This window comes from Lissotriton helveticus, chromosome 4_1 (assembly GCF_964261635.1).
Source record: "Lissotriton helveticus chromosome 4_1, aLisHel1.1, whole genome shotgun sequence".
NCBI classification, from domain to species: Eukaryota; Metazoa; Chordata; class Amphibia; order Caudata; family Salamandridae; genus Lissotriton; species Lissotriton helveticus.
This window is the reverse complement of record NC_136063.1, coordinates 1,819,148,230-1,819,170,252: the sequence shown is the minus strand read 5'-3', so window position 1 is coordinate 1,819,170,252 and position 22,023 is coordinate 1,819,148,230. Positions and strand designations below refer to the sequence as shown.

The window sequence follows — 22,023 nt, the reverse complement described above, 5'->3', positions numbered from 1 at the left end:
CCCTCTGGTAGCTTGGCACTGAGCAGTCATACTTAAAAGGCAATGTGCAAAGTATTTATGCAACACAGTGAAAACATTACAAAAAGATTCCACACCAGTTTAGAAAAATAGAGAATGTTTAAATGAGTGAAACAGACCAAAACAACAAAAATCCAATAGGTAGAATTTGAGATATAATGTTTTTAAAGATTAAATGTGAAAACAGTGCTTAGAAGTCACTAGCGGTCCACAGGTTACTTGAGGTCACGAAGACCTGGGGTAAATCCAAAGTTCAGGCCGACCGCGATTGACGGTAGACCGGATACAGGACACAGGTCCTACTAACAAACTACCTTGGATGGAGAAAAGCGCTGAGGAGTCGAGGAGTCGAGGAGTTGCCACGCTGTAATCGATCAGTGGATGGAAGTGAGCATTGGCGTCAATCCGTGCTGTCAATGGAAACTTTGTTGCTGAACCCCTGTATGATGCAGGCACTGCTTCATTGTCAATCCTCACCATCTGTTGTCATCGAGCCACACCGGATGTAGAGCCCCAATCATCAAGCAGCCGCTGCGTCAGCATCAACGGGCGATGTGTCAAATTCGATCAGTGCAAAGCAGCTGTTGCGTCAACATTGAAGATGAAAAAGCTGCAGAATCCCATTTCTGAGGCCCAGAACTGGAGGGGGCACCTCAGGCAAGGGTAGGACTCACATAGTGCAGAGTCTAGCAGCACCAGGAGAGTTGCAAGAAGTCTTTTGTGTCCCTGAGACCTCAGAAAACAGGAGGCAAGTCAGCAAGCCCTTGGAGAAACTTGGGTTCAAGGATGTATAGTGCAGGTCCAGTCCCTTTCACTCCCAGGGAAGACGCATCAGGCCAACACAGCAGAGCAGGTAGCAAAGTGGCAGCCCCTCCTACAGCACAGCAATCACCAGGCCCACACAGCGATGCAGTTAGCAAAATATCAGGCGCGCCTACAGCATAGCAGCTCTTCTTCCAGGCAGAATGCCCTTAGTTCCAGCAAAGTTCTGATTTGGTGGTGTCAGTGGTCCAGTACTTATACCCAAATGTCCCTTTAAGTGGGAGAAACATCAAAGAGGCCTTTGAAGAGCACAAGGTCCCTGCATTTTTTGCCATGCCTTCAGACACACTAGAGGGGGTATGCAGCTCTTTATGTGGGGATAGGCATAGGCCTATTCAGGTGCAAGTGTCAGCTCTTCCCTCCCTTTCTACCTCAGAAATGCCCATCAGCCTGATGATGGGCCATCAGGATGCAAATGTCACACCCCTTCTCCCTTTGTGTGCCTGTCTAGAGGGAATGCACAAAGTCCAGCTGCCACCCAACCCAGATGTGTATTCAAAGACAGCCAGAGGCACAGAATGGTTAAAGTCAGAAAATGGCAACTTTTTAAAAGTTGTACTTTCAAAATTACAATTTAAATCCAACTTCACCATAAGTTTTAATTTTAAATTGTGAGCCCAGAGACACCAAACTCCAAATTTCCATCTGCTCCCAATTGGAAATTACAATTAAAATGTGCTTAAGGCAATCCCAATGTTAACCTAAGGAAGAGGTAGGCCTTGCAGCAGTGAAAAACTAATTTAGCAGGTGTTCACTACCAGGGCATGTAAAACTCAAAAGTATATATTCTACTTTTTAAATTGCAGATAAAGTCCTCAGATGTCTGAAAAACGTACTGGCATTTTGAGGGATGATGTCTATAAGCTGTACTATGAATAACTCAATAAAATATGTTTTAAATCTTTTTTTCTACTTTTTAAATACACTGCACTCTGCCCATGGGCCTACCTAGGGCATACCTTAGTGTTGACTTACATTTAATATAAAGGAAGATTTGGGCATGGCAAGTAGGTTTACTTGCCAGGTCTAAATGACAGTTTAGAGCCTGAGCCAGGATTAAATGGCGACTGAGTGGGTGGCACAATCAGTGCTGCAGGCCCACTAGTAGCATTTAATATACAGGCCCTGGGCGCAAATAGTGCACCATACTAGGGACTTATAAATACATTAAATTTGCCAATTGTGGATAAGCCAATGTTACCAGGTTTTAGAGTACAAGGCATATGCACTTTAGAACTGGTTAGCAGTGGTAAAATGACCAGAATCCTAAAGCCAGCAAAAATAAAGTCAGCAAAACAGGAGGCCAGAAGGTAAAAATGCAGTGGAAACTAAGCCAAAGATGCCAGGTCTAACAATGAAGATAAGATCATACAGCTCATGTAGGATTTGAGGGAAAGAGGGAGAAGGCACTGCATTAAATTGCATAACGATGCTAAAATATTATAATATATACTCCACAGAGTCTTTTCAACTTTTTTATTTAGAGGGATAATAGTCAGAATGAAATAGAAGAAACTGATGACTCTGAAAGTTTTGTGGGTGGTGCTGGACACTAGGAAACTTCGTAGTCTCCCATTGGAGTGCTCAAAATAATACTCATTACTAACTCTTTAAAACTACCAATCATACCAACATAGAAGAAAATAAGAGTATTCGCTTTCCCTTTTTGACCCAGTATTTACTCTACGATTAGTAAACCCAGTATTTATTCTAGGGTTTGTAAAGGATAAGCCATGTATTTCAATAAATAATCACACTCTTGATATTTATTTGTGATCTTTGGTACATCAGGCACAGTCTTTGCTACCTGTGGTTTCAGGAGTCAGGAAAACAGCATTTGTAATGGAAAGTAAATAGTAATTAAAGAGTCATTTCTAGTACTTGCCCTCCCCCTAACTTGGTAGCCAAGAAGAGGCTACTGAGGGGCTAATGTTGGAATGAGCGCCATCCATAGCATGCCATCTGGAGACAAAATGTGGAAGACGTCACTTCCACTGCACCTGGATGAATCGAGTATATTCCATAAAGTTTGCATGAGCAAATAATTTGGAAGAGAAATAATTCGATTAGATTGTAAACCCAAATGCAGTGGCACCCTATGTTTCACTGTGTTTCAGCGTTCGAGCCTCTTGCTTTCCTTGTAATTCCTAGAGCTTTAGATGAGTGCTGGTGATTTTAGAACTCATATCAGTGCTACACATTCATTCCAGCTGACATTTAATTCTTCTTGTGGTCCGAATAGCTATTGAATTTCCTCATCTCATCTGTCAATGCTATGTGTCCTTTGTTAAGCAGAACACACCTGTAGCGCCGCCTGTTGTTCATTCCACTACACTGCACAGCTTTTTACCTAATATTCTCATAAGGAACCCTCTCTGATTAATATATGCAGTAATGAAAGTAGGGTTGCTGATGTTGCATGAATATTACCCTTATACTGTTCATCTTCTAATAACTGTGCCAGGAATAGTAAAAGGATCAAGCAAATGTTGTGGGTTCACACTTACTGTCATAATCCTGCAGTAGTTCTGCTGCAGTGAGGAGCTTGGCACTGTGCTGCGGGTCGGTGATGTTTAACTCCTTCAGGTGGGTTTCACTCAGGTCCTTGAAATCTTCCAAAGTTTGATAACCGTTCAGTAAAAGAGTAGGAATGTGCTCCTGGGGGGAAAATGGAAAATAAGAAAGGATCATGGAGACAGGGTAACATGGTTGGTGGTATTCAAATACTACTAAAAATCTATACACTTGGCTACAGATAAAATATGGGCTGACCAGACCCATTCCTTCAGGTTGTTATGGCATGGCAGTAGCAGACGTTCAACGTGTTTATGTGTCATATTTCTGTTTCAGCTTTATTGATAATGTGCGACATGCCTATGTCTCGTGCATAGGTTCCAAGCTGCACTGGTGGGCACTATCATCAAAGCAAACTTGAACTGATGCAAAAGCGCTAACTACATCCTTCCAGAGGATCAGCTGACAAGATCCAAAAGGTTACATTTTCACCAGTCAAAAGAATAAAAAGAGAGAGTATGTTTGACCTCACCCCTTCACAAACACTAATGTATAAGCATAAAAGTCAGTATCAAATTCAAGACCCTAAGACCTAAACTCAAGCACCGTACTGACTCAGACTTCAACACATCTCTCTATTCACAAATATTACATCTGTGGTCTTCAAACCTGCCTCATCTAGCTCCAATTCCCACTGTGTACAAGGTATGCCAGGCACTGTGCCCACATGCCTTGAAAGTTTAGAAAATCTTGACCCTGCACATCAGAACCTAAATCTTGTTACTCCCCTTTAGAACTAAAGCAGGAACTGTCCTCTTCTCCAAAGTTTACATCCCTTGATTTCTATGAGAACCCTCATACTATGTGTGCCCAGTGAGTCTCTCAGATCACACATAAGGCCATGATACAGCATCTTTATTTCCCATCTGAATAACATGTAACCTCACTGCATACCCCCCTCTCCATCAAAGATGTACATTGCCCAAGTGCCAAACACCTTGAGATGTTACAAGCAATTATGTTTGAAACATTTAGTGACCCTTTTTGAAAGCTGAGAGAATTCATTCTGTGAAGTACTTTCACTTTGCTCAATTACATCCTCTTTTGTAAAGTAACAAGCCTATTCTGAAACAGCATTTTATAGTATATAAAGAAGTATCAGAGTCGAAGAACTGACATAGTTCAAAATGCCTCCGCCTCTCTCTTTTCCTATCTTTTCTGTGTAGAGAGCTCCACCACAATGGTGGAAATCTCCTCACGCTTAGGTACATGTTTTAGTAAATGTGTAAAGGGCAGTGCCTGAAAAAAAGAGAAATACTTGCTACTAAATGGGAGGGAGGGGAAATTATAAACCGACATCCACAAAAGAGTAAAAGCATTGATATTTGTAAACGTCTAAAGTTATTACAGTCCTAAGGGTGCCAAACAGGTGTAAATCTACTTCAGCCCAGCCTTGGAACAAGTCACAGTCCACACATGGCCATTCACAAATACTGCAACACACTCCCATAGAAAATAATAGAGATAGGGTAATAAACTAGCACCCTATATGAAGTAAAGTTAAATTAATTAAATTAGTTACACATATAAATAAAATAAATATCTATCTATCTATCTTTCTATCTAGCTATCTAGCTATATTTATAACCTACTGTCTGTCACTAGTAGGTAGTTATAGTTAGGACCTAGTTCCCATAGGGAAAGCATTTTTTGTTTTGCCAATAACTTTGGCGCTGTTTGACGATTTAATACAACCCTCAGTTCCACAGCTGTGTTGAACGTTTTGAGTGATTCATGAAGCGGGGGCTGAGAAAAAGTGGGGGTCCCAAAATGCCTTTTACCCCATGCAATTTCCCATAGGGATTTTGAACACAACTGCAGCCCGAACGGCTGGACGGAATTACACCAAGTTTGGCAGCAAGTAGCTCTTGGTCCAGAAAGAGCCCTTTTTGTTATTTGGTGTAAATCTGTTCAGTAGTTTTTGAGATATTAAATGCAAAACAAATTTGTATTTCTAGGAACGTGGACCCTCCGCGGATCTCCTACGGGTAATCGGCAAAGTCACGCACCACCAGCAAAGCCCTGATTAGAGAGAAGTTGCGGCTAGCCCATTTATGTATCTGGAAATGCTTCCTGGGGATGAAATGTAGACTGCAATTTACATGAATGGGTCAGGGTAGAGGTTCCCTGACCCAATTTTGAGTTACATAGGTGTCAAAAGAGGGTATGATGGGCAAGAAATTGCCTTCAAACATTTCTTTTGCCACATGCAAGATCTGCAGATCCACCATGGAGCTCAGTGCGGCCCCTCATGTAAATCTGCGATGGATCCCGCAGTGAATTAAAAAAAAAACTCACCAGCTCACAGACACTCATACACCCAGTCACAGTTCCACACAGACACTCACATACTCACTCACAGACCCACACAGGCACTCTCACACCTACACAGGTACTCTCACACCTACACAGGCACTCTCACACCTACTCATAGACCCATATACACTCTCACACCCACTCAAAGACCTACTCATATCCTCTCACACACCCACTCACACACCAAAACACCCAGTCCCACACAGACACTCATAGATCCATGCAGGTGTTCTCACACCCTCTCACAAACCTACTCAGACACTTCCAAACCCACACACAGACCCACGCAGGTGCTCTCACACCCACACAGACACTCACCGAGATCAACCCTCTCGAACCCACCGTCCTCAAGATCTTCAGACCGATATCCCTACTCCTGTATCTGTCAACAGTTAACTCGCCTCCTCATAGAAGAAAACAACATCCTCGACTCCTTCCAATCAGGCTAAGGAAGAATCACAGCACCAAAACCGCCATTCTTGCTGCGACAGACGACATCCACACCCGACTCAACAGAGGAGAGACTGTGGCCTTCCTCCTCTTGGACCTCTCGGCTGCCTTCGACACAGTCTCACATCATACCCTAGCCCGCAGACTCCAAGTTGCAGGAATCCAGAACAAGGCACTCGAATGGATCCACTCATTCCTCTCTGTCAGAACGCAGTGGGTCAGACTCCCCCCTTTCCTCTCAGAACCTACACCGACCACCTGCGGAGTCCCCCAAGGATCCTCAAGCAGCCCCACCCTGTTCAACATCTACGTGGCCCACTCACATCCATCGTCAGATCCCACCGACTCAACATCGTATCGTACGCAGATGACACTCAGCTCATCCTCTCCCTATCCAACTAATCCAACATCTCCAAACACAACTTTCAAGAAGGGATGGAAGCAGTCACCAGGTGGGTGAAGAACAGCTGCCTTCAACTCAACACGTACACAACCAAAGTACTCATCATGGGCCAACACCTGACATCTGGACCGCCATCTGGTGGCCCCGCTCTTTGGAACGCTCCCTCCTCCATGGACCACGCATGCAACCTCGGAATCATCCTGGACTCCGAACTCAAAATGGACCGCAAGATCAACGCTGTTGCCTCTTCCTGCTACCACACCTTCCGACTACTCTGAAAGACCTTCAAGTGGATCCCCCTCGAACACAGAAAAACTGCCACCTATGCTATCATCAGCAGCAGCCTGGACTACGGCAACACATTCCTTGGTAGGATCAACAAAAACCTCACCTGCAAACTCCAGAATGTCCAGAATGCCGCCACCAGACTAGTCCTCAACCTACTGTGCCACTGCCACATCAGGCAGCACCTACGGACACTACACTGGCTCCCTGCTGAAAAGAAAATCACTGTAAAGCTACTCACCCACGCCCACATGGCCTTTGACAACACCGGACCCGCCTACATGAACTGCCGCCTTTCATTCCATGCACTTCAAAGATCCCTCCGCTCAGCCTAGCTCTCCCTTGCGACAGTACCACGCATCAAGAAGACCCGAACAGGAGGATGCTCCTTCTCCCTCCTCATGGCCAAGGCATGGAACTCCCTCCCTCCCTCTCCACCTCTGACAGACACCAACACTCTCCAAGTTCTTGAAGGGCCTCAACGAATCACCGTGAACATCCGGGAGCTGCGCACCCCCCTTGAGCACCCAGTGCATTGAGACCCTTTCGGAGAAGCAGCTGCACTTCACAATGCCTGATTGATTGACTCACACACCCACTCACAGACCCACTCAGACACTGACAGTCAGAGTCATAGATCCCCTTTGGACCCGCAAATCCACAGAAACGTTATGAGCTTTGCGGAGGATTCGCTGCTTCATGGAAAAAACAGCCAAACTGTGCTTCTACGCAGGGAACATGGAAAGGGTTAAAGACATACTGACCATTTAGGAGCGGTATAACAAAAATTAAAGATAAAAGGAAGCCTGTGATTTGTTAATTAGAGCAGCATAAGTATGGTAAAGGGTAGCCACTTTGTCTGCTTTTCTACTGAGAGAGGAGGTGGTTTGCAGGAGTTCTGACTGGAGCTTTGGAATGAAAACAGATGTTACCAAACATAGAAATAAAAATGAGAGAACAATAAAGAGGTCTTATAGGTATGTTGATTAGGTTGTAGTATATAAAAGTACATTTTGATAACAGATAGTGAGTGCATGTAAGCTGAAAGAAATGTGTACCTTCCAGACCTTATAATAGAAGGGAAAATAGAAGGGTGCTTAGATAATAATATTAACAAAAAATACAGTGAGCAGGAAAGGAGAAAGAGGAATTGGTATACTGAATGTATATTAATGGTAATATGCCAGTATGAATGAATGTGTTTAAAATTAGATGTGGATGCTTGCTTATAGCATGTAATGTAATAGTATGTAATCAGTACATGCTAACACAATGAGACATGCACTTACAGACCCAGTTACACTCCCACAAAGCCACTTATGAACCCATCACTCATACAGCCGCCAGACAGTGACTGCAGCACTCAGTCACAATCATAAAACTAGGACAACCAAACTTGTGAGATAAAACAGTTTCCAAAGTGGCAAATTTGGTCAAATCATTTTGCTTCATTCCTGAACCTCAAATTCGATTGAATAATGAGATCTCCAAATCATTAATCTTTCAATTGCACCTTCTCAGAAAAATTAAGTCTTTCAAAACTTTATGTATCAAACACCATGAACTACCACTCGTAATCAGTCTCAAGGTTCAATCCATACTCAAGAAGGGGGAATAAGGGGCTTCTCATATATATACTTGGGACACCACTTCACACGTAAGAAACACCCATCCACGTGTCCAATTCAAACAGCACACCATGCCTTCTGGTGAAAGCTTTTTTTTGCCTATCTCAATTGTGTTGTCAGCTTACTTCTACCTTTAAATAGTCCCTTCTTCTGGAAGTGGAGAGCCTTGAATCATCTATGGCTATACTCAGCGTCCTGCACAGTCTCCATCCAAGATAGGGCAGTAAGAGTCTGTGTGCCAAATCTGGAACCCAGATTGAGTAAAACTGACTCTCAGACTTGTGGTATTTCCCCTTGCTAATTCCTCCTGGAATAACCAGAGGAAATGTTCACAGGAGAATCGGGGTGAAAAATAGAGCGAACGGAGGTTTGATCATGCAGGAAAACCACTGCAGCTTTTAATGCCCATTCACACTTGGGAATGGTGTGCAAAAAAACACATTGGGTTAAACTGAAGCCTGCATGAATTTTCCCAATTAGAGTTTTTTTGCATCCACAAAAGAAAGATCGCAAGACTCAAAAGTTTTTTCTTTAGACCTGAAATGTATACATATGAAGAGCCATAATTTAGGCATGCAATAACTAGAGGTAGTTGGCAAAAACAGAAGTATCTAACTGCGGCATGGGAAAATTCCTGCTGCTTGTAACTTCTGCAGCTGTTAGTTCCCTAAGGATGATTAGATTCAGCCCTCAACTTTAAGTCAGAAACGTGTTCGGGTGGTGCGGTTTCTTGAAAGGCTGCACCAATTAGGACTAGTGGGAGGCCAAAAGTCACAGGAAAGTCTGAAACGTTGCCGGAGGGAGTTTCATAGTACATCGCGTAGGTTACGCCATCTTGGTTGGATGTTTTGACTTCTTTGGGGCTATCAAGTTCTGTTGCAGTATTGCCTGTTGGTTATTGCCATTTTAGCTATTGTTGGTCATTACAGTATTTTCTATACCCTTGCCCGTAAGTTTGTGAATCAAATGATAGGACAGCCAATAGAGAGAGCATATTCAACCTGCTCTGTCAATCGTGCGCCATTTCTACCCTAGTGAGAGGCGCGGTTTGGTGGAGCTGGTGCAGCCTACAGAGATATGGTGCGATTGCATCCATTAAATGAGAAGAGTGGGCAAATACTGTTACTGCTAGCCAATCACAGGAATTCACGGGAGTTAGTGACACCTTGACCTGCCTGCAGTGTCCACACTCCAGGAGCCCATGCTGGACATTCTTGCTGACTTTGCTAATTTTCTCCTCGATTGTGAATTTCAAGCCACTGCCACTGGGGTGTCTCACTTTAGAGGAAGCCGTGGTTTCAAGAACCGTGAGTTTCCCTGGTATTAAAAACACAAGGTACAAACCACAGAGAACAGGCAGTTTCCTGTTGTTCTTTATTCGATGGACAGAAATACGCCCCAAAATTTGAAAAAACACATATGTTGTTTTTCTTAAAAACTAATCTGTGTAATCATCGTCCTTTTAATATTCGTGGGAAAGGTGCCTTTTCAGGCGATCCCGACTCTGTCCAGCCAATCGGCACATTATTGTGAAACACAAAGTGCAAACCGTCTGGTTTCCATCCGACAGCAGACCACACAACTAACAAACGATAGAAGTTACAAACAGTCACTGCTTGGCACCGAAGCCCAAAGGTCCGTCATCAGCAAAAAGCAATTACCAGGATCACTGTAGAAAAAAACGATGATCAGGTCAGTAGGGCGGCTCTAAGCAATCAATCGAAGTACCAGAACGTCAGCCACTAATATGGGAAATTTAGGACACGCTTATAAAGTATCAACATGAAAGCAAGCACGGTCGATGTATTATTACCAAGTGCCTACAGGCTGAGTCATTCCAGGCCAGGCATGACTCATCATTCCTCAAAAATTCTGCTGTCACCAGGTGACGCCACCAGGGCCTGCCCATGATCAAAAACAATGGTTTCATTTTTATCTAAGACCTACCCTGCTGGTATGTATCTGCCATTCTGTTTAAGACGGGTGACATTATTTTTCTTGTGTGAAGTTGAAGCAAGACCTCCAAGCCTGCTGAACCTTGCACCCAGGCCCAACAAGGTGGATCGGCCAGCTCCTTGCCCTCTATGTGTTGTACATAATTCCAATTTACCCCGCCACATAACGTATTTCTTTCTTCTTTCTACCACTAACGGGATGTTTGTTGTTTGATTTAGTTGGGGTTTTAGGTAGAGCTGCAAGCCACAACTGCTTAGTGCACTACTGGTTTAAATAAGTGGATGATATTTCTGAGCCTTGATCTCATAAGTGGATGGCAAAGCCTCAGAGAAGGAATTCAGTGGTTGACCCAGCATGGTTGGGAGGCTGGTTTTAGATTTCTAACCAGTCTGGGTCAGGAGCATGTGGCGGCATCGTAGGGGATGAAACTAACGACTGATTGAATCTGCAGCATCAGGTTCAACTCTTAGATGATGTGAGAGGGAGGCATAGGATAGGGATAAGGGTAGCTATGAATAGAGATAGGACAGGGATAAGGATTTATAGAGATAAGGACAGGGATAGTGAAAGGGGTAGGGATGATACTTACGTGTGAAGTGTTTTGCTGGCAAACATCTATCGGTGTGGCCGAATTAACAGTAAGTTGTGGTTGATAGATCTTAGGTTTCTGGATAGGAGCTAGGGATATTCCTAACCTGATGTTCCCACTTTGGACATTCCAGTGTTTATGAATGATGTCAGAACTGCTGCTGGCTACCTTCTTTCCGATTGCACATACATTTTTTCTGTGTGTGTGAATGAGCAGGTGCCCCCCGCGGCTAGAGGAGGGGCGCCCTTAGTTGCGCGATGGGCCGAAACACTACCCTGCACAGGAAGTGCAGATGTTGGGGGATGGGCAGTCGCATCATCAGGAGGTGCAGCATGGACCTTGGGAGCCATTTAAGGCGGCACGCCAGGGTCTTTGGCCTCTTTATCCCTTCTGATCCTGCCTGGAAGCAGAGCTGGAACAGCAACCACTTCGTCAACCACCCACCCATCCTGAGAAACTGGCGGGTCCCTGGAGGACAATAATATATGGTGAGACAAAAGAATGGAGATTCTGAGACAGGTCTGACCCCAGGAGGGGATTTGTGCGTACACCCGGCAGGGGTGGGGTGAACTGACCTTCGGCTGGTTCTGAACTCTCCGGCCCTAACATGCGATGTTTGGAATGACTGGAATTTTGGGGAGGCTGCTTGTGTTCAGGTATTCCGGTGGGCTGATGCGCTATGTGGTGCCCTAGATTGCAACAGGGGCGGCTCCTCCATTAGGGTGGAGGAGCATCGCCCCACTGCTTTCTCGCAGTACGAGAAGCAAAAACATAAAATGGTAAAACTACCATTTTTATGTTTCTGCTTCTTGAACTGCGCGAAAGCAGAAGGGTTTTGTTGGGGGCAGGCACGTGGGCTGGTCTGCTGGAGGGCAGGGGAGGAGTAGCTAGCTCAATGTTTCAGGCCCTGACTGTTTGGTCGGCCCTCAGGGGCAAACCAAACCAGTCAGGCGCACTCTCCCTTTTCTCCGTGTAGGCTGCATGCAGCCTAAATGGAGAAAATAGCCTCCTCATTGGCGCCTGGCTGGGTGCTATCACCACCAATCACAGTGCTACCATTGCAGCGTTGTGATTGGCTTAAGGAAGGGGAGGGAGGCTGCCTGCTTCCTGTTCCATGGAACCCGGTCACGAGTTGAGACGGTACAGGACCCGGGAAGATAAGTCTATATATATATATATTTTAATTAGATCCACCCAGCACGACACCCTCACCCGCCGTCCCCTCCCAACCCCTCCTCCCCCCACGAGTCATGCCGGCTGCAACTGGATTTCAAGTGATGCAATGATCTTCTTGTCAAGGCCTTATTGAAGATTGCAGCAGTGTCGTGGACGGGTGTCCTGGATGGATGGAACAGGGAGAGGGCTGTTGCACATTTGGGCCTTCTGACACAATGCAGGCAGCGGATGTCACAACAAGATGGGCTGCATGTGCCTAGAATATGAAGGTGATGCTCATTTATCCAATTGCATTTGATGCCTATTAATGTTTGTTTTGTAAAAGAATAATAACAATACTTCTCTTTCTCGTCTTGGGTTTGAATAGCCTTGTGAGTTGTAAATAAAAAGCTACTCCTTAGACAATCATAACATGAATCTAATCTTTTCTTGAGCATTGCAGCAAACCGAAAGAGTGTACGTGAGAGGCACGAGTGGCACGGTGTGCACGTACTATGAAGTATGAACTGTTGCTGGCTGTGTTTAACCTCTGTGTGAGTGAAGTTTGCCCCGATGCTGTGTGTTATACTTTCTGTGTGAATGTAAGAAAAGGCAATGCTTTCTCGGCTATTGTCTGTGTTTAAGTTTTACTCTGTGTGAGTGAAGTTTGCACCTGTGTTGCGTGTGATGGCAGCAAGTAAACACACTTTTTTGAGAGCTGCTGGTGCTGTCCCACCAACAGCATAGCGGTTTTGCTGAGACGTGGAACTGTTTCATTAAAAATACAGGAGCTCTGCTGAGCAGTGGCGGTATTATTCAATTAAAGGTATAGAAGCCCTTCTAAAAATTGCTGGTACGTTCTTACACTTACCACCAGTCAATCAGAAAGAGGAATTGAGATCTCTTGGCCATTCAAACTTTGCCACATCTGCTAATACTACCAACAATTGTCAATATTCTTCACACACAGTAAAACAAAAAACACATAGACTTCTTTATTCCTCATACATATAAGCACTTAAGAAAAAACGGAAGAATTTGTCAATACTGTCAAGATTTGCTTTGCCAGTAACGTTTTTTGTTGCCTGGAAGCAGAAACAGAAAAGCACTGACTCATCAAAAAGTCTATGTATTATTCAAAATGTCAAAGCCGGGCTTACTGGCAGAAAACCTCTCTTGTCACCAACATGCTCTCCTTAAGGCTCAAAAAGACCACTTGATATATACGCTTCTGCAAAATTGTTATGAATTCCCCCAAATCTTCCACCTAACCAACTTTTGGTCATGCTCTGTTGATAGTCCTTCTGTTTGTGTATTATTATTATTATAATTGCATTTATTGAGCGCGCAGCTACCCGGAGGTTTCCCGGCGCTAGTGAGCAAACAAAAGGTAAGGTAAGCTGAGACGGATTGGGCACACATTTTAAGAATTAAAAAGCCAGGTCTTAATTCCCCTGCGGAATTTAAGATAAAAGATTTCGGATCGCAGGGGTTGAGGCATGGAGTTCCATAAGGAAGGTGCTAGCAGCGCGAACGAGCGTCCCTCATCTTTAGCCTGGACCTACAAATGCCCATGGGGAACGTCCTCAGTTTCTTCAGCACCATCGTTCACCTAAACTATTAGTAGGAGCTTAAGGTCCACAAATGACCACCTTAGTTTAAATCTTACCTCCAGGTGTTTTCTGTGACCATGAAAGGATCTCTACAGCTGCCAAGCAGTTCTGGAAGCTTCATCTTAGCATTTAAGCACTTCCTTCTACATGTCCTTCCAGAAAGCACCTCTAACCTTTCTCTTACTTATTCTGCTATCATGGCTGCTTTAGGGAAGTGCCTATACGCGATTTAGCTCGTGCTGTGTTGCAACGAAATAACCAGTAGTGTTGCTGCATTAACTCCTTCCTTCCATTAGTTTCCAATAATTTCTTACGTCCTTCTACATGCCAAATGTAATATTCTGTGTTCTTTTAATATTTTCTATCTCGTCGTTCATTTTGTGCAATGGTGAAGGAGTAGCTGCCCTCATTACCTTCCATGGTGTAGCTGGGATTTTTAAAGTGCTCTCACTCTGAAATTTCTTCTATGCTCTGTGCACTGGCCAGTGCTTTGCTTTCCTCTCCACTATCCTTTGACCTTCACATTCCCTACTTTGACTCTCCGCCTGATGATATATGACCTTGTCTACCTTCTGAGTATTTGCCTTCTTTGCTCCATGCAAACACTAATCTGCACTCTGTACTAGTGCTTAGTTTGTAAAAAAAAAAGTGTCAGGGCCCTTGTCAGGAGGCCACTGCAGCTCTCACCGCCCATTGCTCCCACCAGCGCTGCCAATTTCAGTACTATCACTACTAGTATCACACTCATCAAGTGTGACAATACATTAATGACTAATACATGCCACCCAAGCTATTCTTATTGCTTTGTGTGGCAGGTATTAGTGATTTTAACGTATATTTAATTATTAAACAACAGCTGTTGTGCTCCTCAAAAAATAAGACAAACAGCGCCACCATGTGGCAGACTGTCATAAGAGCCGGTGATGGCAATAAAGTGCTGGTGCTGAGCACCAGAAAGCACACGCTCAAATTAAGCACTACTTTGGACCATGTGCAGCTGTGATCTACTCTTCTCTGCTCTGCACTACTTTTCCCATGCACCTGCAGTCTCTTTGCTACCTCTTCCCTGTCCCATGCTCCGCCTATCTTTGTTTTCCCCCTCCTTGCACCATGGTCTTGCTACCTCTGCCTCTGGCTGTTTTCACTTGCGGTGGTCAGAACCCCATACTTCTGTGACCTTCTTGGTGCTGTCACTCTGCCATGATCCTCCAACCTCTTTGATCTCATTCATGGTCAACCATTTTCAGCAACAGTACAGTTCTGCAATGTGCTTCCACTTATGTTTTGTTTCGCCACCCTATTATATTGCAACAACATATCTAGTAATCTTACCTTGCAGGATCATACTACAACCCTGTCCTGGTTTATGTTGTGCTCATCTCCAAGATCCACGTCTAGTGCCTTTTCTACTTATTGATACTTGACAAGTGAACATTCCCATTAAGTTCAGACAGGCCATTTATTCCACCAGGCATTTCCCCGTTTGGCTGGCGGTCTGACTCACTTTCCCCAGCCTAACTGTAGCAAGCAAAGGGAGGCTGGAAGAGAGGGGGGGAAGATTGAGAGAAAGAAATCAGAGGAGGAGAGAAGGTGAGAGAGGAAGGATGGAAGGATGGATGGGTGGATGGATGGATGGATAGATGTATGGATTAATGGATGGATGGATGGATGGATGGATGGATAAAGAGAATTTGCACGAGGAGATGAAGAGAGCAAGGCTTGTTTGAGCATATTTGCCTGGGCTGCTGTGGTTTCCCAGTCTCACATCTCCTACCAATACTCAGATATTAATTTCCCATGACCCTTCCTACCACACTGTGTTTTTATCTGCAACTCTCTATCAGTGTCTACAATTCAGCAATACTCTGCTTCCTATTACTGTTTGAGCTCCATCGTGACTTTTCCATGTGTTTCTTCACCTTCCACTAATGCCTTTGCAAAGTCTTATACATTTTTTCACAAGCATAATTAAAAGTTTGTGTCCATGTTTGTAAGCCTTGACATGGCAAACGTTTGCAAATTGTTTGATTTGAACCTCTTACCTCTTTTAAAGTTGTAATGTTGCGTAGTCAGAACCATATGAAATGCTGAAGCCTCTCTTACTTTATATTTATCTAAATAACTTACGCTCAATAGTGTACAGAGTAATTCCCCCAGCGTGAAGCAAGCTGTGGAGGGAAAATTCCCAATTGCTTGGGTTCATGTCATCTGATACCAAATTGATGGACGTTGAAACCAATAAGGGAAGACTGAGGTGTTATAGTGGTAACTTAGAAAAATACCAGAGTTTAGATCTCCAACAATCAGAATAAGAAACTTGCAAATATTTGAAATCTGCTCACCAAAGAGGCACCCGCAGTGGAAGAACATGCCATGGACCTGAGCCGCCTACCTGGATGTCTGGTTGCTATGAAGCACATTGAGTCATAGTCAATCAATCAATCAGAGCATTTATATAGCGCACTACTCACCCGGGGGGTCTCAAGGCGCTAGGGGGGGGGGTCCGCTACTGCTCGAACAGCCAGGTCTTGAGCTGCTTCCTGAAGGCGAGGTGGTCCTGGGTCAGGCGGAGGTAGGTCGGGAGGGAGTTCCAGGTCTTGGCGGCGAGGTAGGAGAAGGACCTTCCCCCTGTGGTGGCTCTTCGGATGCGGGGGACTGTGGCGAGAGCGTGGCCGGTCGATCGAAGCTGGCGTTTGGGAGCGTAGAAGTTGAGGCGGTTGTTGAGGTATCCTGGGCCTTCGTTGTGTAGGGCTTTGTGTGTGTGGGTGAGGAGGCGGAAGGTGATTCTCTTGTTGACCGGGAGCCAGTGCAGGTCTTTCCGGTGTCTGGAGATGTGGTTGCGACGGGGGATTTTCCAGGATGAGTCGGGCTGAGGCGTTCTGGATCCGCTGGAGTCTCTTCTGGAGTTTGGCAGTGGTTCCGGCGTAGAGGGCGTTGCCGTAGTCCAGACGGCTGGTGACGAGGGCCTGGGTGACCATCTTCCTTGTCTCGGTGGGGATCCACCGGAAGATCTTACGTAGCATACGCAGGATGTTGAAGCACGACGAGGAGACGGCGCTGACTTGTCCGGTCATGGAGAGGGAGGAGTCCAGGATGAAGCCCAGGTTGCGTGCGTGGTCTGTTGGTTTGGGTGCGTTGCCTAGGGCGGAGGGCCACCAGGAGTCGTCCCAGGCGGAGGGTGAAGATCCCAGGATGAGGACTTCCGTCTTGTCCGAGTTCAGTTTCAGGCGGCTGTTCTTCATCCATTCTGCTACCTCTTTCATCCCTTCGTGAAGGTTGGCTCTGGCGGTGGCGGGGTCGTTGGTGAGGGAGAGGATCAGCTGGGTGTCGTCGGCGTAGGAGATGATGTTGAGGTTGTGCTGGCGTGCGATGGCTGCAAGGGGACTCATGTAGACGTTGAAGAGGGTTGGGCTGAGCGAGGAGCCTTGAGGGACGCCGCAGATGACTTCGGTGGCTTCTGATCTGAACGGGGGGAGGCGGACTCTCTGTGTCCTTCCGGCGAGGAAGGAGATGATCCACTCCAGTGCCTTCTCCTGGATTCCGACGTGGCTGAGGCGCTGCACTAGGGTGCGGTGGCAGACAGTGTCGAAGGCCGCGGAGAGGTCTAGGAGGATGAGGGCCGCTGTTTCTCCGTTATCGAGCAGGGCTCGGATGTCATCGGTCACTGCGATCAGGGCGGTCTCGGTGCTGTGGTTGGCCCGGAAGCCAGACTGCGAGGAGTCGAGGGATCCGTTCATCTCGAGGAAGGCGGCCAGCTGCTTGTTGACGGTCTTCTCGATGACTTTAGCTGGAAACGGGAGCAGCGAGATGGGGCGGTAATTCTTGAGGTCGGTGGGGTCGGCTGATGGCTTCTTTAGTAGAGCGCTGAGTTCGGCGTGCTTCCAGCTCTCCGGGAAGGTGGCGGTGTCGAAGGAGGTGTTGATGATGTCCCGTAGGTGGGGTGCGATGACAGCGTCGGCCTTGTTGAAGACGTGGTGAGGGCAGGGGTCGGTCGGAGATCCGGAGTGGATGGAGTTCATCGTGCGGACGGTCTCTTCGGTGCTGATCGGGGTCCAGGCGTGGAGGGTGGTGGTGGGGGGCGGTGGTTCGATTGTGGCGTGCGTCGGTTGAGTGCAGAAGCTGTTGTGTATGTCCGCGATCTTGTTGTGGAAGTAGGAGGCGAGGGAGTTGCAGAGGTCTTGCGAAGGGGTGATGTCGTTGTTTCCGGCGTTGGGGTTGGAGAGCTCTTTAACGATGTTGAAGAGCTCCTTGATATTGTGTGCGTTGTTGTCCAGTCGTTCCTTGAATGCGGTTTTCTTGGTGGCGTGGATCAGTTGGTGGTGTTTTCGGGTGGCGAGCTTGAGGGCAGTCATGTTGTCCGGTGTTGGGTCTCTGCGCCAGGTTTTCTCGAGTGCTCTGCAGTTCTTCTTGGAGCTCTTGAGTTCGTCGTTAAACCATGGGGCTTTCTTGCTGCCGGGTCGGCTCGGCGGGGCCTTCAGAGGGGCGAGGTAGTCTGCACAGTCGCTGATCCATTTCGTGAGGTTGGTGGCCGCTTGGCTGGGGTTCGTTGTGCTGGTGGGAGGGTTCTTGCTCAGGGAAGTAGCGAGCTGGTCGGCAGTGACCTTGTTCCAGCTTCTGCGTGCAGCCTGTTGCTGGTGATGGTGAGTCGTGGTCCTTCTGAAGCTGAAGTGGACGCAGCTGTGGTCCGTCCAGTGGAGTCCGGTGGCGTGGCTGAAGGCGATGTCCTTGCTGGATGAGAAGACCGGGTCGAGTGTGTGTCCGGCGTAGTGGGTGGGGGTGGTCACCAGTTGCTTGAGTCCGAGGTTGGCGAGGTTGTCCAGCAGGGTGGTGGTGTTGCGGTCGTTGTTGTTCTCCAGGTGGAAGTTGAGGTCCCCGAGGAGGATGTAGTCAGCGGAGGAGAGGGCGTGCGGGCTGACGAAGTCGGCGATGTCCTCGCTGAATTGTGTGCGTGGTCCCGGGGGTCTGTGGATTAGGGTGCCTCTGAGGGTGGTCTTGGGGTCGGTGTGAATCTGGAAGTGCAGGTGCTCAGCGGGTGTGAGGGTGTCGTCGGTGTTGGTCGTGATGCGGATGGTGTTCCTGTGGATGATGGCGATGCCTCCTCCAGTCTGGTTGATGCGGTCCCTCCGGATGATCTTGTAGCCGTCTGGGATGGCGATGGCGATGTCGGGCGCTGAGGAGGCGTTCATCCAGGTTTCCGTGAGGAAAGCGACGTCTGGGGCTGTGGTGTCGAGCAGGTTCCAGAGCTCGACGGCGTGTCTGTGGACGGAGCGGGTGTTGAGCAGGTCTGTGGACGGAGCGGGTGTTGAGCAGTACAGTACTGCCTCTTATGGGAAGACCTCTATAGCTACAAAACAGCCAGAGCTTTGGAAAAAGGAATGACGAAAGCCATCAGATAGTTTAATGCAGGGGACTTTAATGCTCCTTAATCTCTCCTCTGTTTTTCGTAGCACACAGACCCTCTTAGCACAGGGCCTTAGAACATAGTTCACAAATGTACCCCATGTGTCCACAAGGTCAACTTAAGGATACAAGGCACAAACTACTAGGTGCACTGCCTCTAGACAATTCTCCCACTACTCCTGCTAAGCCATCATTTTGATCTAGTTACAGCCCTGATCTCGGACTCCTGTAAGACATTTTATACCGATCTTATGAAAAAAAAACAGATCATGAAACACCAGAGGATGCAAAATAAAGGAACTAAGCTGCGCTTCAACCTCTGAAAGCTGTCTTTTGACTCTAGCTAAGGGACACTGATTGACTTCAATGTCCTTTGCAACATGCGAAAGGCCTGTGGGCACCCCCAAGTACATTAACCACTTGGCTGCTAAGGCACATGATGAGCTTCCATTGACTTTCCATTGAAATCAATGGAAACTCCATGACGAGTTACCCTTGTCATTAGCACTGAAGGGGTTAAACAAGCATTTACAATGCAATGGTCTTGGCATTCTTAAAGTTAGAGCTTTTGGCATTGCTCATGACATTATTTTTATTTATGTTTTTGTTTTTAAAACATAAATAAATGGCATTGTCATTTACAATACCAATAGCTTAATCGCTCGCAAATGCGAGACCTATTGCATTTGCACCCACACAGAGCCACACACACAAAGCCACCCACACACACATACAGAGCCACCCACACAGTCATTCACATAGAGCCACCCACACAGAGCCACCCACACAGAGCCACCCCCCACACAAAGAGCCACCCACACAGAGCCACCTACACACACACAGAGCCACCCACACACACACACAGAGCCACCCACACACACACAGAGAGCCACCCACACTATCTCTCCTCTTCCCATTGGCTGGAATGTAAAATTCCAGCCAATGGGAAGAGGAGAGAAAGAAAACAGAAAGAGGCGAAAAAACACGCCCGAATCCGAAAAAGACAGGGCTTAAACGCAGTGACGCCCCTCTCCCACAATGGCTGGCCAGCATTTACGAGGCCAGCCAATGGAGAAGAGGGGCGGGTTTAAGCCCCCAAACTGTAGACATAAAGTCTCGGAGCGAGACTGCGCAAGCGCAGCCTTCGCTAGTCCGAGACCTAAAAAGGGGTGCAGCACTTTTTCCTGTGTGTGACACTCATGCACAGGCACTTTGCCAAGATCCTCCTGCAGACGGCGAGGTGGAACCATGACTGAAGCACAGTAAACGCATGTCAGCCACAGCTCTGGAACAAAGTGCATTACCCAAGAAAAGTCCACAAAACCTGTTGAAGTATGAGGGCAGAGTCTCCATGCAACAGTCTTGAGACATTGAAGAAGAAGATAAGTTCTTTCTTGGATGTTGGGCCCACAGTATACAGCAACAGCAAGTAGCATTCCAGACAGCAGCTCAGACATACAGGGAATGGAGGCACAGGACTACCGGCGATTCAGGAAAGAAATAGAAAAATCTCAGACCTTGGGAAATAATTCAATGAGGAATTCTAACTGTAGATCCCCCGACCCTTGTTCTCCACAAAAGACTAAGCATAGCAAATGAGCCATAGCACACACAATCAATCAGCCCAATCCCATATTTTCCTCTATGCACTCATGACATATGTCCAGTGGACTGCTCTCTCCTCACCTCCTCAAAGATAAGCACTTAGTTGTTGAAAAGACCTGTATATTATACAGATTATATTATAGTAACAGCTTTCACTTAGACCTCCTGCTCACCTCCTATTGGCGCTGTAGTGTATTCAGAATTTCGTGGTGTGAATTGTATGCAACTTCTGTGAATTTAATATAGCCTTAGAGTCCCCCGTAGCAGGCTCTAACGGCCATTAAAGGCACGGGAGCTGGTCTTTAAAGGCTGGTAGATCCCGCTACCGAGGGTTCCAGGGCTATTAGAACATTCCGCCCCTAGGGTGTAGAATGTTGTAGTTTGTAAAATAAAGACCTCACGGAGCCCGAGGGGGTCAAAATCCCCTCGCCCTCTGTGAGGCCTTTGTTAAGAGCAACAGCTGTGGACAAACATTGGAATATTGATGCTCCGGGCTTCTACTGGCCATTAGAAGCCAGGAGCACTCCATTGTTTCTAATGGAACACTCAACATTCCAATGGTCTAGCCACATTTTTGCCACTCAGAGAGTCCAATAGAGTGCAGTTCAAATCTCTCTAACGGACTCACATGGTCTACACTGGCAGGAAAATTCAGAACAGGCACCTGTCATACAAACATACAATCCTGGCCAATTCATGCGGTTGGAGAATCAGCTCCTGCTCTGTGTGCTGTAGGTACAGAGAGGATCCATATTGGGAGACACTTCTATTGCCACCTTGTTCCTTGGACTGTAGAAAACAGGAATACCATTTAGCATTCAGGGAACAATTCTCTAAACCCACAGTAAATAAGTTGCTTATTTGTTACTCCTACGTCTGGAGGACAGTTTTTTAATTGTTAAGAACAGACTCAGGTTGCCAGAGGTACTCACATGCATAACTATGCTTACTTACATAAGGTAATATAGTGTGGAAATGTCTGTAAACGGAAAATGTGACACACATTGAATGTGCACTTGAAACCTTTTTTTAAATAAAAGTATTACTTCCATGTCAAATATCCTTTACTTACCTAGATCGATTTCTTTAGGCATGCCCCTCTCATTCGCACCTTCATAAACATATAGTTCTCATCTACTACTTGCATATGTTGGATGAAAGTTCACAGACTTACAAATGTGTTTGTTTTCACCAATCTTTGCTACTGGA

General features: G+C 46.4%; 1 protein-coding gene across 1 annotated transcript in view; it reads right to left on the bottom strand.

Moving 5' to 3' along the window:
• Positions 1-22,023, bottom strand: part of SASH3 (SAM and SH3 domain containing 3) — a 195,086-nt gene that overhangs the window by 18,871 nt on the left and 154,192 nt on the right. Inside the window, exon 7 of the mRNA XM_078688444.1 lies at positions 3,348-3,498. Within this exon, the coding sequence (XP_078544570.1) occupies positions 3,348-3,498 (151 nt within the window). The remainder of the gene's footprint in view (positions 1-3,347; positions 3,499-22,023) is intronic.